At 50.6% G+C, this 16,286-nt stretch overlaps 1 protein-coding gene across 3 annotated transcripts in view; it reads right to left on the bottom strand.

Annotated features, from left to right (window-relative positions):
• The window catches only part of TGFBRAP1 (transforming growth factor beta receptor associated protein 1), a 63,106-nt gene that overhangs the window by 41,073 nt on the left and 5,747 nt on the right, over positions 1-16,286 (bottom strand). For 2 of the 3 annotated variants that reach the window (XR_016230170.1, XM_002709746.6), the window contains exon 2: positions 2,665-3,366. Coding sequence is in view for 2 of the 3 variants with exons in the window: in XM_002709746.6 (XP_002709792.2) it covers positions 2,665-3,352 (688 nt within the window). In the remaining variant the exon portion in view is untranslated. Of the gene's footprint in view, positions 1-2,664; positions 3,367-11,886; positions 12,659-16,286 lie in introns of those variants that run through there. The other variant, XM_051834933.3, reaches the window with a different exon arrangement.

Below are 16,286 nucleotides of genomic sequence, written 5' to 3'. Positions count from 1 at the left end.
TTTTAAATGTTTAAAGACATTTTAAAATATGCAAACATTTAAAGATGTGTATACTCATTCATGCATATATCTCTATTATATTTGATAACAGATATATGACATGCCTAGATATATTTGAGAGTGCAAAGGAATTACTGTGAAATTTTTTAAGGTATGTAATAATTCTCTGTTTTTTTTAAAGCATCTGTAACTTAGAAGCATATGGTAAATGACTTACAGATAAAATACTATGGTATCTAGGATCTGTCTCTAATTAAGGTGGGAGTAGATGGGTACACAAAGCAACTGACAATGGCTGAAGCTGGGTGACGGCTATATCGTGTTCACTATGCTATTGTTTTCCACATAAAAATTCAATTTTTTTTTTTGACAGAGTGGACAGTGAGACAGAGAGACAGAGAGAAAGGTCTTCCTTTGCCGTTGGTTCACCCTCCAATGGCTGCCGTGGCCGGCGTGCTGCGGCCGGTGCACCGCGCTGATCCAAAGCCAGGAGCCAGGTGCTTCTCCTGGTCTCCCATGGGGTGCAGGGCCCAAGGACCTGGGCCATCCTCCACTGCACTCCCTGGCCACAGCAGAGAGCTGGCCTGGAAGAGGAGCAACCGGGACAAAACCCGGCGCCCCGACCGGGACTAGAACCCGGTGTGCCGGCGCCGCAAGGCGGAGGATTAGTCTAGTGAGCCGTGGCGCCAGCCAAATTCAATTTTTTTTTTTATTATTTTTTGACAGGCAGAGTGGACAGTGAGAGAGAGAGACAGAGAGAAAGGTCTTCCTTTGCCGTTGGTTCACCCTCCAATGGCCGCCACAGCCGGCGCGCTGCGGCCGGCGCACCGCGCTGATCCGATGGCAGGAGCCAGGAGCCAGGTGCTTTTCCTGGTCTCCCATGGGGTGCAGGGCCCAAGCACCTGGGCCATCCTCCACTGCACTCCCTGGCCACAGCAGAGAGCTGGCTTGGAAGAGGGGCAACCGGGACAGAATCCGGCGCCCCGACCGGGACTAGAACCCGATGTGCCGGCGCCGCTAGGTGGAGGATTAGCCTAGTGAGCCGCGGCACCGGCCAAATTCAATTATTTTTTAAAAAGAGGTGACTGGATCCATCAACTTTTTTTCTCGAGAAAAGACGCGGAGGCACTTCAAATGCGCATTCCTCAATGAAAGAAGCCAATCTGAAAAGACCCCGTCCTGTGGGATCCCAAACTCCACTACGACGTTCTGGAAAGGACAAGGCTAAGCAGACAGTCAACAGAGTGGTGGTGGTGGTGTTGTCAGGGGGTAGGAGCGAGGCAGGGAGGCAGAGACACAGCACAGACAACAGGGCCATGAGGACGCTCTGTGCACCAGGCAGGTGGGTGCATGCCATCACAGGGCACCAGCAGCAGGGCGCCGTGCTGGTGTGGATGCTGCTGATGACGGATCAGCAGGAGGCAAAGGGGAAGCCCCTGTACTTCCGATTCTGCTGTGAACCTCAAACTGCTCTAAAGTACAAGATAAGCTTAAAAAAATAAATAAGTAAAAATTGGGGCTGGTATTGAGGTTTAGAGGGTGAAGCCGCTGCCTGTGACACCAGCGTCCCATATGGGGGCCGGTTCAAGAGCCAGCTGTTCTACTTCAGATCCAGCTCTCTGCTCACGCACCTGGGAAAGCAGCAGCAGATAGCCCAGGTGTCTGGGCCCCTGCACCTACATGGCCCAGCCCTGGCCGCTGCAGCATCTGGGGAGTGAACCAACAGGTGGAAGATCTCTTTTTCTGTCTCTCCTTCTCTCCCTCTCTGTAACTCTGCCTTTCAAATAAATAAAGCTTTAAAAAAAAAAGGTACAAAAAACTCCCTGAGATTACAAAATGCCAGCGTTAAAACAGATTCACTCTCACCAGTGCCCTGGGAAATAACATGTACACACACTAATGCTAACAGGAGCCACTTACGACCGGAGGGAAAGGCCGGGAGACACTGCCAATATTAACAGCTCTGATGGTTCATTCTGATAACACCGTCCAGAGAATTAGCTAAGGCCACGCAAGAACGGCCAGAGCCCCTTTCAAGGAGCTAGCCACAGAAACCTTTCTGGTGGGATGAAATTACGGGAAATGAAAGAGAACATTCTGGCGAAACACTGAAGCCTCCACAGCTGAAAACGCTTAGCGAGCTACCTCGGCTCCTTCAAGAACACGGAGTAAGCAGAGTCAAGTGGCAAACCCACCCACGCGGGACAACTCTCCAAAGGGAATCTTTGCAGATTTTGGCATCCTTACAAGAACTTTCCCACCAGAGCCGTCTCCCAGCTCTGCTTTTACATGAAAGCAAGCTGGTTTTAGGACTGGGTCTGTTTCGTTGTGCTAAGCCCACGTTCACCAGACCACGTGACGGGACCTGAGCAAACGCTGACAGCTCCCTCACAGCCTCTCGCCACACGTGCTGGATGCTGGGAACTTCAGAAAGTTCATGGAAAACGGGATTAAAAGATCAGTTTATTTTGGTGGGAAAATAATTCTGAAATCCTGGCATGGCTTTTTTTCATAGAATGCATTTCCCAGGAACTTTCTGAAGACTCCATCATGGTCTCAGGAGTGTTTCCTTTTCACAGCTAAAGCCTCACCCCTGGGACACCCCCCCACCCCCCCACCCAGGAGGGAGGGGGCGGGGCAGCGGCTCTAAGGCAATGTCCTCACCCAGCCCTCCCGGGCCCGCCAGCAGGAACTCCTGTGTCCCTATCCTCTTGACAATGGGCCGCTTCTCCTCGCTGCAGTAGGGAAACAGGTCCTGGGAGGCCCCCGTGCTGTAGTTCAGGATGATGTACTGCGTGGTGAGGGCCAGGCACAGGAAGTGGCCATCCACAGCCACGGCAAGGGGCTGCTCTGGGGTCGACACCTCCTTGACGATCTGCACCCGGTCCTCGTACACCAGGAACACCTGGATGGTTCGGCGTTTCACGGAGATGATGCACACTTCCACGCAGAACGGGTCCCCGCTCACGGGGTTCTCGTTCAGGGCGAAGCTCACGGCCCCCTTGATGCGGGCCCCCGAGGGCACGGGCTCCAGGCTCAGCATGTGCACCAGGGTGATGCAGCTGTCGCACAGCACCAGCAGCCTGTTGAGGGCCGAGGCTGCCCGCAGCTCGTTCACGGGCTTCTTGAAGCCCAGGTGTCTGTGCAGCTGCTTGGTGGCGGTGAACGTGGCCGGCCCGGCGGGCAGCGCCCTCTCCTCCAGCAGGAAGTGGTAAATGAGGCAGTCGTTGGTGCCCACGTACAGGTTTTTGCCGCAGCACTCGACGCACGCGATGTGGATGTGCTCCTTGTCGCCCATCAGCAGCTCGCGCTGCACGGCAGACACCAGGGTGAAGGCCTTGATGCTCATCATGCCTGCCGGGCTCTCTGCAGGAAGAGACGGGGGGAGAATTCACGTTAGCGGGGAGAAGGCGGAAGCAGAAGCATCAGGACACCCAGCTCCTCCAGTCCCCATTGCCAATGAAACATCATTCTGCACCGATTCAGAAGGCAAATTTTTCCTTGCCACCTCCCCCGTGTGCGCAGGTGCTTCTGATTGGCGCCAGCAGGCTCACTCCCAACACAGCCTAGACTCACGCAGAGCCGCCTCCCATTGCTCCTGGAGCCACTCCTGTGGGTACAGGACAAGCACATGTATGCACCCCGGGGACAAGCACATGTAGGCACCCCCAGGCAACCTGACAAAAAGCTCTCAGAAAAGGCAGGCTCGAGCCTCATCCATCTTCCCCTTGAACTTGTACAGCTACTTGTAGTTGCATTGAGCGAATGGTGGGACACAGCCACAGGATCCTGCTGGCAAACACAGAGGCAGGATGAGGCCTCGAATTCCTCTGTGTTCTTCCCAGGAAGGCATGCGCACTGGCCCCAGCTCCGTATTCCACTCCCCAGGTAAGCACGCTCATGTCAAGTCATACAGGTGTGTCTCAGTCTCCCGTGTCTTTAGGTAGCAAGTGAGCGGCTTTGTGGGCAGGTCCCTGGTAGCAATCAGATGACCTCCAGCAGAAGGGGGACACTGTGCCACAAGCTGGACCCTTGGCTGTCTGCTTCTTCCTTTGCAAGGGGTCCCAGTTCTACAGCAGAACAGGCAGCAGGGTGGCCCTTCTGCCTTTGTCGGGTTGCAGGCTCAGAGGCGCAGCCCCTGACAGCCCGCACAGGGGCACAGGGGCCTGGGGAGCTCTAGGCCACGCTGCCAAGCCTGGTGGAAGCCTGGGAGAAGCAGGCTGGGTTTGCATCAGAAAAGTTTTCTCCAGCACTTCAAGCTGCCCCAGAGGGAATGAGGCTGCCTCCGGAGAGACTCTCAACTCCTTAATCCTCTGAGGCGGCCTGGCAAATGCTAGGGGACCTCAGAGGCACTCCAGAAAGATTCAGGCAGGAGAAAGGGGAGGAATGACTCTCGTCGTCACTTGTCCTCTCATAGGTGTCAGAACAACTTGGGGTCGGCACTGTGGCGTAGCAGGCTAAGCCTCTGCCTGCGGGGCCAGCATCCCATAGGGGTACCAGTTCGTGTCCTGGCTGCTCCACTTTCCATCCAGCTCTCTGCTTATGGCCTGGGAAAGCAGTGGAAAATGGCCCAAGTGCTTGGGCCCCTGCACCTGCGTGGGAGATCTGGAAGAAGCTCCCAGCTCCTGGCTTTGGATCATCTCAGCTCTGGCCATTGTGGCCATTTGAGGAGTGAACCAGCAGATGGACGACCTCTCGCTCTGTTTCTCTCTCTGTGTGTGTGTAACTCTGCCTTTCAAATAAACAAACAAATCTTTAAAAAAAAAAAAAAAACTTGATCCTTCATTGCTTAATCAGTCATGGCAGTCCTTGAAAAAGCCAGGACACAGCCATTCTCCCATTTGGAATATGAATTCATGGTAGAAATAGACAAGCTTCAGACCTCCACAACCAAAATTCTAGCCACTGTCTTTGCTTAGCACAAGAGAGAAACTAAACAGCAACAAAGAATATTGGGTAAAGAATCCACATGGTGAGATGGGGGGAGACAGGGGAGGAGGAGTCATGAGAAAAGCATGTGCTTTGTGAAAAACCCGTAAGTCGGTAATATTTGAAAAGCAATGTAGTACTGTAACTACAGTTACTTGGCTGGCTGAAGGTTAAGTTTCCTTGTAGAGGCCTTTAAATAAAGGATCTGCTGTAATAATTAAACAATAATTTTTAGGGGGCTGGTGCTGTGACGTAGCAGGTAAAGCCACTGCCTGCAGTGCTGGCATCCCATATGGGCACTGGTTCGAGTCCCTGCTGCTCCAATCCAGCTCCCTGCTATGGCCTAGGAAAGCAGAAGATGACCCAAGTCCTTGGGCCCCTGCACCCGCGTGGGAGACCTGGAAGAAGCTCCTGGCTCCTGGCTTCGGATCAGTGTAGCTCCGGCCGTTGGGGCCATTTGGGGAGTGAACCAGCGGATGGAAGACCTCTCTCTCTCTCTTTCTCTCTCTCTGCCTCTGCCTCTCTGTAACTCTGACTTTCAAATAAATAAATAAATCTTGGGAAAAAAGCACCCAATAATTTATAAAAAGCAGAATCACTAAATGAAAGCTAAGTGACACTCTGGTGTTTAAAAATGGTTTACTCTTTCAAGCAGTGGGAAAATCCTCTCCATGATCCAGTTCACGTGACAAATGTACTGAGATAAACACGGAGGGATAAACTTGTGGCCACATCTCTGCACTGTCATTAAGCGTGCCCTGCTATGGTGTGACTTAGAGGAGCTTTCTCCAAGGTGCATAATTCACCCGTTACTGCGTGTCTCAAACTGATCTAGCTTTAGGTGTTAAGGGCTAAAAAAAAAAATTAGTAACGGTTTTCTGTGAAATTAAGAACATGCATTTTGTCCTTGTAATGATACTATCACTAGTAATAATTAGAATCTAAGTATCTTCGAAAATGCTGAGGTAAGAATGCCAATCCTGTTGTACAAATGTACACAGAGGGGCCAGTGCTGTGGCTCAGCAGGTTAATGCCCTGGCCTGAAGCGCCGACATCCCATCAGGGCACCAGTTCAAGACCCAGCTGCTCCACTTTCAATCCAGCTCCCTGCTGTGGCCTGGGAAAGCAGTAGAAGATGGCCCAAGTCCTTGGGCCCCTGCATCAGCGTAGGAGACCCAGAAGAAGCTCCTGGCTCCTGGCTTTGGATTGACGCAGCTCCAGCCATTGCAGCCGATTGGGAAGTGAACCATTGAATGGAAGACCTTTCTCTCTCTTTCTGCCCCTTCTCTCTCTGTGTAACTCTGACCTTCAAATAAATTAATAAGTCTTTTAAACAATGTACACAGAAACGTTCCCGTTTAGTTGGCAACTGCAGCTATTGCTTCAAAACTCGCTGCTTTTGGCATCTTCCCTCCCACACCTTAGGAGATCTCCCAATTCCCTTGTACACACAGAGTGAGGAACCACAGATTTGGGATTAGCCACAAGGTTCAAAATTCATTTCTGTATTTTTTGCTTAGCGAAACATCTATGCAGGCTTCTAGGGGCCTGCTCTCCGGTTTCTACCCTCCAGGACAGGGGGTAAAAAGTCCCTGCTGTGGAAGACACCCAGTCTGGCTACTGCAGTTCTAGCAAATACACCAGCTCCATTCAACAGTGCATCGGGAGTCTTCGCCACACAACAAAAAGTGTTTCAATCTTGTATGGAAATCAAAAGACCTAGAACAGTCAAGCCAGTCTTTAAAATGAGGGCTGAAATTAAAGGACCTACACTAACTGTTTTCAGAAATTACACAGCTACAGTAATAAAGACCCAGGGACAGACAAACAAGCCAGACTGTAATACTTCTATATATCTAGCAAACAAGGCAGATCCAGAATACATGAACACTCCTACAAACCAATAATTTTTTTAAAAATACACTTATTTTTCAAACACGTAGACAGGTTCTTAAGGAAAATATAGGAATGGCCAATAAGAACATGAGAAGATGCTCACCACCATCAGCCACCAGAGACACTTGTCCTTGGCAACAATGAGTTCATTGTCACTACGTAACTGATAACCGGTAACACCAAATGTTAATGAGGCACTAGAACAATCCGTATCTTACACTTTGTTGGAGAAAGTATAAAATGGCATCAATTTGGAGATGCCTTTGGCAGGTTTAAAAAAAAAAAAGTTCAGCCGGCGCCGCGGCTCAGTAGGCTAATCCTCTGCCTTGCGGCACTGGCACACTGGGTTCTAGTCCCGGTCGGGGCACCAGATTCTGTCCCGGTTGCCCCTCTTCCAGGCCAGTTCTCTGCTGTGGCCAGGGAGTGCAGTGGAGGATGGCCCAAGTGCTTGGGCCCTGCACCCCATGGGAGACCAGGAGAAGCACCTGGCTCCTGCCATCGGATCGGCGCGCTGCGCTGGCTGCAGTGCGCCGGCCGCGGCGGCCATTGGAGGGTGAACCAACGGCAAAGGAAGACTTTTCTCTCTGTCTCTCTCTCTCACTGTCCACTCTGCCTGTCAAAAAAAAAAAAAAAAAAAAAAAAAAAAAAAAAAAAAAGTTCAACATGTATTTTTTGGGTTATCCTACTTTTTTTTATTATTTTTATTTGACAGAGCTAGACACTGAGAGAGAGAGACAGAGAGAAAGGTCTTCCTTCCATTGGTTCACCCCCCAAATGGCCACCATGGTCGGCAGGCTGCGCCAACCCGAAGCCAGGAGCCAGGTCCCTCCTCCTGGTCTCCCATGCGGGTACAGGGGCCCAAGAACTTGGGCCATCTTCCACTGCCTTCCTGGGCCACAGCAGAGAGTTGGACTGGAAGAGGAGCAACCGGGACTAGTACCCAGCACCCATGTGGGATGCCGGCGCCGCAGGCAAAGGATTAACCTAGTGAGCCACAGCGCCGGCCCCGGGTTATCCATGTCTGTTGGAAATGGAGCTATATCTATAAAAGGGTTTGTACAAGACCCACAGAGCGGGAGTATTCAGAATAGCCCCAAATGGGGACAGCTCACTTTTACCCATTTATGCTCATTTAAGCATTGCATATTCAAATAATGGAATACTACTGAGAAGTAGAAAGGTATAACCTGTTTATAAAAGCCACCAATGCACACATTTCAGTAACACTGAGTGAAAGAAACCACGCCCATCCTGTAGATTGCCCTTTATACGGTGTTTTAAAGGGGGTGGCGGAAGAAATCAGAAAGGATCGTGTTTATTTCAGAAGGAATGGTGTGCGTGATGACAAGGGCCACGAGCGTGACTGGAGGCGCTGGTGCCGCAGGTATCAAATCTCTCAAGTCGCTGGCCTGTGCCACTTGTAGTCTGTGTCTTCCCACGTTCACAGATGATGTCTTACAATTCTGTAACTGACTCAGAGGGAAAAAAGTGCCATTATATTGCAAATTCTAACCTGGTGCAGGAGTGCAGGTGTGCGTGTGTGTGTGTGTGTGTGTGTAGAACTCAACAAGCAGTTTCCAAAATTTATAGGCTAGAGAAAGGCAAAAAATAAAAATAAAAAATAAATAAATAAATAAATAAATAAAAAAGCAAAACACTTTTGAAAAAGCTAAGGTCAGGGGAAGTGACTACACAAATAGATAGCGCTATGGTGAGCAGGATAATGTGGGGCTGGTACAGAGCTAGCCCGAGAGGACCTTATCTGCATGCCCAGATATGGGAACTTGAACTACAGCAAGGGTGGAGGTGCTGTACACCATGGGGCGCACACCCCACATTCACCCATACAAACAGTGCCAGGACTGCTGCGGATCCCGGCAAAGGAGACAAGACAAATTTATCCATGGTAAATTGTAGAACTTCTGTTTTTCAGGCCGGCGCCGCGGCTCACTAGGCTAATCCTCCGCCTAGCGGCGCCGGCACACCGGGTTCTAGTCCCGGTCGGGGCGCCGGATTCTGTCCCGGTTGCCCCTCTTCCAGGCCAGCTCTCTGCTATGGCCAGGGAGTGCAGTGGAGGATGGCCCAAGTGCTTGGGCCCTGCACCCCATGGGAGACCAGGAAAAGCACCTGGCTCCTGGCTCCTGCCATCGGATCAGCGCGGTGCGCCGGCCGCAGCGCGCCGGCTGTGGCGGCCATTGGAGGGTGAACCAACGGCAAAAGGAAGACCTTTCTCTCTGTCTCTCTCTCTCACTGTCCACTCTGCCTGTCAAAAAATTAAAAAAAAAAAAAAAAAAAAAAAAACTTCTGTTTTTCAGAAGGCACTATGAAGTGGAAAGTCAATATGGGGAAAACGAAGGGGACTGGGGGAGCAGACATCACCCAGCTGACCAGAGACATCTGATGACGCAGAGTAGGCAAAGAAACCATATAACAGAAGAGTGGGCAAAATTGATGAGCAAGCTATTCAATGCAAAGGAAACATGAATGCCCCATAAACGGGAAACATTATCCAAGCTGATGAACCACCTGGAATTGCACACTGCAAGTGCAGGTGCCAGCACCGTGCACAGCAGGTTGAGCCACCACTTGCTACGCAGGCATCTCACTTCATAGTGCAGTTTCGAGTCCCCAGCTGCTCTGCCTCAGATCCAGCTCCCTGCTAATGCGCCTGGGAAGGCAGCAGATGATGATCCAAGTACTTGGTCCCTAGCAGCCATGTGGAAGACCAGGATGGAGTTCCTGGCTGCTGGCTTTTAGCCTGGCCCAGCCCCTGCCGTTGTGGCCATTTGGGGAGTGAACCAGTGGATAGAAGATCTCTTTCTTTCTCTCTCTCTCTTTCTCTCTCTACCTTCCAACTAAGTAAATAAACTCCTCTACAAAACATTATAAGGAAGCTTCATCTCACACCCATTAAATTGACAAAATATCTGGTCTGATAACATCAGGTGTTTGCCAGAACTTGAACGACTAAAAGCTCTCCACATTTGCTAGCAGGAGCTTCCGAGCCAGTAAAACGATTCCTAGGACGTGATGGAGGAAGCCCAGTGGACTCCTTCTAGGTGTGTGCCGGGTGGAGTTCATTGTATGTTAAGCGAGGACGGTGATTCACAGCATGCGTGTCTGACGCGGGGGGAGGCAGGGAAACGTGCCCTGTTTTGTCCATAGGACAGATAGGCATCCAGCAACAAGAGATCGGACAACTGCCTAGGAGGATGAGTGGGAAGGGACTCCTAAGGACACAGACACTAATGCAGGGAGGATACAGGAATGAGCATTAGTCATTGCTTTAAGCTGAGTGCTGATTTACTACTCTCTGTATCTTACACAGGTTATAAATATTTTATGTGTATTAAATATTAATTATAAAAATACATATTACATCAACATACATCTCATTGTCTCAAAGCAGCTTTCCTTGGAAGTGGAGAAAGAATCTCAGTTTAATGAACTCGGTGGAATTCACAGACTACATGTTCCATGTTTAGAATCTCGTTTTGGGGCCAGCACTGTGGTGCAGTGAACAAGAGCCAGGCCGAACGTGAACTTGATGTGAGAAAGCAGAAACCTCACAGTTCCAGCGCAAGTCAGCACTTGTGGACAGACCCTTCAGAAGGCACGCCGCTGCCTGTGGCCCCAGCCTAACACCTGGAGCCCTCATAAAACTAAACTAAAGAGAGAGAGAGAAAGAGAGAGAGAGAGAAACAACCTAGCCTCAGCCAACCTCTCCTCCCTTATTTAGAGAAGGTCCAGCTATTAACCTATTCTCGTTACCTCCTAATATCAGTCATGTCTCACAAGCTCCAACAGTCTGAACCGTCGAATTAGCAAAAGCGTGCAAGCACCCAAGCTACTCTGCAAACAAGCCAGCTGTTCAAAGGGAGTCTGGGCAACAGCTACCCTCTGGATCTCTCCTGAAAGTGGTAAAACCAACAAGTCATGGGGCCGGCGCTGTGGTGTAGTGGGGAAAGACGGCACCTGCAGTGCCAGCAGCCCATAGGGACACAGGTTCTCGTCCTGGCTGCTCCACTTAGCAGAAGAAGCACAAGTGCTTGGGTCCCTACACCCAATTGGGAGACCTGAAAGAAGCTCCTGGCTCCTGGCTTCATCTGGCCCAGTCCTGGCCACTGTGGCCATCTGTGGAGTGAACCAGCAGAGGGAAGATCTCTCTCTCTCTCTATCTCTCTCTGGAAGATCTCTCTCTCTATCTCTCTCTCTATCTCTGCCTCTGCCTCTCTGTAACTTCTCCTTCCAAATAAACACATAAATCTTTTTTAAAAAAAAGTTTCTATTTGGCTGTTTTTATAAAGAGTTTTCCTTTTACAGAAAGAAGTGTGCCTTGAAGAAGCAGCCTCCCAATTAACCTGGGTAAACATATTTACTACGGATGACCACGAGGCTACGGACACTTATCTGTAACGATGAGAAATCTCAGAGCAAACTGAACACATCATCTATTAGCTCTACAATCCAACCCCGTGAGGGAGCCAACAAGAGGCCAGCCATCCTAAGAGTCCTGCAAAGGGCTGGGGGTGGGAGGGAGGGGTGGGAAAAGGGGCAGTGTGCGCCACAGCTCTGGCCTTGCCCCCGGCGTGGCTGCAGGCTGGTCCTAAAGACTCGGAAGCACGCACGGGACCAATTCTCTCGTGGTTGCCTCTGCCATGATACCCGGGAAGGGACGGACTGAGAGTCGGTGCCGCGGCACTGGCCTGGGCCCGGTCAGCTTGCTGAGGTAGAAGCAGCGTGGGCAGTTATGACGGGGTCCTGAGGCGATGTATGTGTGAGCCCGGGTGAGTGAACCCCAAACTCTCTCCCTCTGATTCTCATCCTTCCCCTCCAGGCACAGCACCACGGGGATGGAGCAGCCCAGACTGGCAGGAGGGAGGGCCTGGAAATCTCTATTTCCTGTGCTACTGTTGAGGCTCAGAAAATAACTACAAAATAAATAAACGACTCCAAATCATGATGCTTTGAGATACTGACTGGGAATGGCAGAGGCAAGCAGAGGGCCTAAATTCCGAGTCTATCACAAGGGATAGACACTAAACTGAAGGGGGATCTTACCTGCATAATGACGACACCCCTACCTCACCCAGGATCTCCTCCCTTATCCTGCCCTGGCTCCGCACTCCCCTGGCCCAAGCCCCTGCTCCTTTCCGTAGCTCAGGGTTTTCTATGGGCGTTCACCATCTGGTCCTCTCCGCGCCTCCTATTTCGTACGGCTCCCAGGCTTATGCTTGTAGTACACTGGTACGCCTCTTCTGTTACTCGGTCTGCTGTCAGTTTATCCCAGAGACTGCGATTATCCAACCGTCAGAGCGCAGGGAAAGCTCCGACCTCCCGACAGCAGGCTCTGGAGTGAATGAAAGGCTGAGGCGCACGCTCAACACGCTGTCTTGAGTGAGAAGAGGGAAACTTTTAGAAAAAGTTCTCCCATCGCTAGCTACCCCAGAGGCATTCTTCATGCTAAATTAGTGAATAAGATGGTAACAGTGGGCCAGTACTGTGGCACAGTAGGTTAAGCCTCTGCCTGTGGCACTGGCATTCCATATGGATGTGCGTTCGAGCCCTGGATGCTCCACTTCTAATCCAGCTCCCTGCTAATGCGCCCGGGAAAGCAGTGAAAGATGACTCAAGTGCGTGGGCCCCTGCACCCACTTGGGAGACCCGGAAGAAGCTCCTGGCTCCTGGCTTTGGATGGGTCCAGCTCCAACCATTGTGGCCATTTGGAGAGTGAACCAGTGGATGGAAAATCTTTCTCTGTGTCTCTCCCTCTGTCTGTAACTCTATCTTTCAAATAAACAAATAAAAAGTCTTTAAGAAAAAAAAAAAAAAACAATCCTCTACTAATAAAAACAGACCCCTGGGGCCAGCGCGGTGGCACAGGTAAGGCGCCGGCTGCAACGCCAGCGCCCCCTACTGGAGTGGAGCACTGGTTCAGTCCACGTTGTTCCTCAGGAGCTCCGTGCTACTGTGTCCAAGGAAAGCAGAGGAAGGTCGTCCAAGTGCTTGGGCCCCCGCCATCCGTGTGACAGACCCAGACGCAGTTCTCGGCTCCAGGTCATTGTGGCCGTCTGGGGAGTGAACCAGCGAATGGAAGATCTCTGTCTCTCCCTCTCTCTTTCTGCCTTGGGGCGGGGGAAGGGAGTGGAGGGAGGAGTCCACAGGCTGTCTGACAAGTGCTTTTGCAATCTGCAGAAGTAACACAGTTAAAACAACTCAATCAGTGTCTCAATCCCCTTACGTTGTACTTAAAAAAACACATAGCTTTATGGACTGACTCCCTCTCTCCCTAGGATATAAATCAGTTAATCACAACTACAATGTGTGTTATCTCGAGATCAAGAACAGTGAGTATCTCAGGGATCCCCAAAACTCTCAGGGATCAAAACTCTCAGGGATCGTCGCAAAGTCAAGTGAGGTCTCCTATCATGCAGGGACGCAGGCTCATGGCCACGCATATCACGTTTGTTAACCCTCAGTCAAATCTCTCTCTCCTAAGCCCTAAGGCAGTAAGACAGGGTAACTAGGGGACTGCAGAGTGAGGGAACAAGAGAGAAACGTGACTGGGAACAGGGGACACTCATGCTCTGCCACTAACAGGGGTCAGGGCCAGTGGAGCCACCAGGACCCCAGAGGAGCTGCACTGGAGCTGCTGGGTGGGGGGAGGGGAGGACACGCGGCCACTCCAGCCTTAAATCCAGAGGGAACGGCCGGCCGCCTGTCGCCTGTGCCGCAGTAGTGTCAGGAATACAGCCCCTCGCCCTAATCGTGGGAAGACACCAGATGGAGGGACAAGATTCCACAAGGTCCTTGACACCCTTCCAGGGTGTTAAGGTCATAAAAGAAAGGAAAGACTGGGGCTCTACTGTGAGATTGTAGAGAGTAAGCACATGTCAAAATGCAAGGTGGGGAACCCGCAATCAGAAAAAGTTGCAGGGGCTGGCGTGGTGGCATAGCAGGTAAAGCCACCGCCTGCAGTGCCAGCAATCCCATATGAGCACTGGATTGAGGCCCGGCTGCTCCACTTCCGATCCAGTTCTCTGTGGTAGCCTGGGAAAGCAGTAGAAGATGGCCCAAGTGCTTGGGCCCCTGCACCCATGTGGGAGACCTGGAAGAAGCTCCTGGCTCCTGGCTTCAGATTGGCACAGCTCCAGCTGCTGTGGCCATTTGGGGAGTGAGCCAGAGGATGGAAGATCTCTCTCCCTTTCTCTCTGCCTATCTCTGTAACTTTACCCCTCAAATAAATAAATACATCTTAACAACAAAAAAAGTCGCAAGCAGCAGGCAGTTTGCTTAATGGCATTGTTCTAATGGGAGCAGTCTTCCAAAAGCTCATTAAAATGTACACCATGAAAAAAACTATGCCGAGGCTTCAAAACCATATTGCATCAAAATAAGTTTACCTATTAATTCCTTTTTTTCCACGAACTTTTTGAAGTCCTCACCTATAGAAGACTTCAACAGAAAGGGAAGCTGGGTGGAGGGTGTTTGCGAACTTGCCATTATTTTTCAACTCTAGTAAGCCCCCAACCACTTCAGGCGCAGGCACTGCGGTGCAGCAGGTAAAACCACCACTTGGGACTCCCGCGCCCCTTATCAGAGTGCTGGTTTGAGTCCTGGATCCTTCACTTCTGATCCTGCCTCCCGTTAACACATCCTGGGAAGACAGCGGATGATGGCTCAAGTACTTTTAGGCCCCTGCCACCCATGTCAGGTACCTGGAGAGAAATCCGGGCTCCTGGCTTCAGCCTGGCCTAGCCTTGGCTGTTACAGCCATCTGGAGGCAAAAACCAGCAGACAGATGATCTCTCTTGCTCTTTCTCTGTTGCACTGTCTTCAAAAAAATAACAACTTATTTATTTATTTTAAAGATAAGAGTTTGGGGGTTTTGTTCACTTGAAATATTTCCCATAGAGGGGCATGGATTGGGATCTACGTGAGTTGACTCCAGTTGGGTCCAGAGATGGACAGACCATGCGTGCTGGGGGCAACAGGCAGGCATCGGACTCTGGGGCTGGGAAAGAGCGGAGCCCCTCTCAGAGGTTCAAGACCCCAGGGCTAACCTGGAGCGCCCTGCAGTGAGTCATGGGAAAATGGTGGGCACAGCAGGTGACCCCAGGATTGATCTAGAAATCCAGAGTCCGTGTGCATTAGTCAGCTTTTTGTTACTTTAACTAAGACACCTGAGAGGAGCTTCCTGGGAAGGAAAAGATTATTTGACTTACAGTTGTGGCCCCACTAGTCTGGCGTGGGGTGGAGACTGGCGATGGTGGATGTGTGTTTGGAAGAATGATCACAGGTGCATCAGGAAGCAGAGAGATACCAGGCCAAAGTTGGCTCAAGTAACCAACCCTGGGGCCAGCGTTGTGTACAGCGGGTAGGCCGCTGCTTGCGTTGCTGGCACCCCATAGGGGAGCACTAGTTCAAACTCCGGCTGCTCTGCTTCCAATCCCGCTCTCTGCTGATGTGCCTGGGAAGGCAGCAGAAGATGATCCAAGTGCCTGGGCCTCCGGTCTCCACGTGGGAGACCTGCATGGAGTTCCTGGCTCTTGGTCTGCCCAGCCCTAGCTGTTGCAGACATTAAGGGAATGAACTAGCAGGTGGAAGACTTCTCTCCCTTTCTCTCCCTGTCACTCTGCCTTTCAAATACAAAATAAATCTTTAAAATAAATAACTAACCACTTCAGTAATACACCTTCTGGGGGTACTCCACTAATGACCTAAACACCTCCCACTTGGCCCACCTCCTAGAGGCCAGAATTAGATCAAGTGTCCATGCCAACCCATCAGCCATTAGCATTAATCCATTAACTGTTAGCATAAGATTCTGGGGTTCAAATGTCTGTGTGTGTTTGGGGAGACAAGGCCTGTTCAGTCCATAATATCTGGACCAGACTCTATGCTTCCCCTATAATTCTTGAGGATGACCCTGTGAGTAGCACTGAACCCCATATATACTATGGTTTTTCCTGTACAATGCAAATCTATGATGAAGTTTAACTTATAAATTAGGCAAAGATTAAAAATAATAACTAAGCATCAGATAGAACAACTATAACAATATACTATAATTAAAGTTATGTGAACATGATAGTTCTCTGTGTATCTCAAAATATTCTACTGTTCCATAGATCTTAATAACCTTGGCATATAATCATTTTTCCTTTCCTTCAGTCAAAAACTCACCTTTCCACTTAAAGAGAACACTTTGCGGCTTCTCTCTGAATTGCAGCACCTCTTCACTTGGGCATTGGGGCCATTATGAAGTAAAATAAGGGTTACCTGAACATGAGCACTGCAATCCCTCAACAATCTAACTGAGGTGGCTACTTAGCGAGTAGTGGGTGGGCAGCACATACAGCGTCTGCACACTGGACAAAGGGGTGATTCATGTCTGGAGCGGGGAAGGGGAGAAGGGTAGGGGACGATGCAAGATTTCATCACGCCACCTCAAAGCAGTG

The sequence above is a fragment of the Oryctolagus cuniculus genome, chromosome 2, assembly GCF_051225735.1.
Source record: "Oryctolagus cuniculus isolate XC-2025 breed Fujian yellow rabbit chromosome 2, ASM5122573v1, whole genome shotgun sequence".
Classification (NCBI taxonomy): Eukaryota; Metazoa; Chordata; class Mammalia; order Lagomorpha; family Leporidae; genus Oryctolagus; species Oryctolagus cuniculus.
Note: the sequence above shows the minus strand (reverse complement) of the source record. Positions and strands in the feature narration are given on the sequence as shown.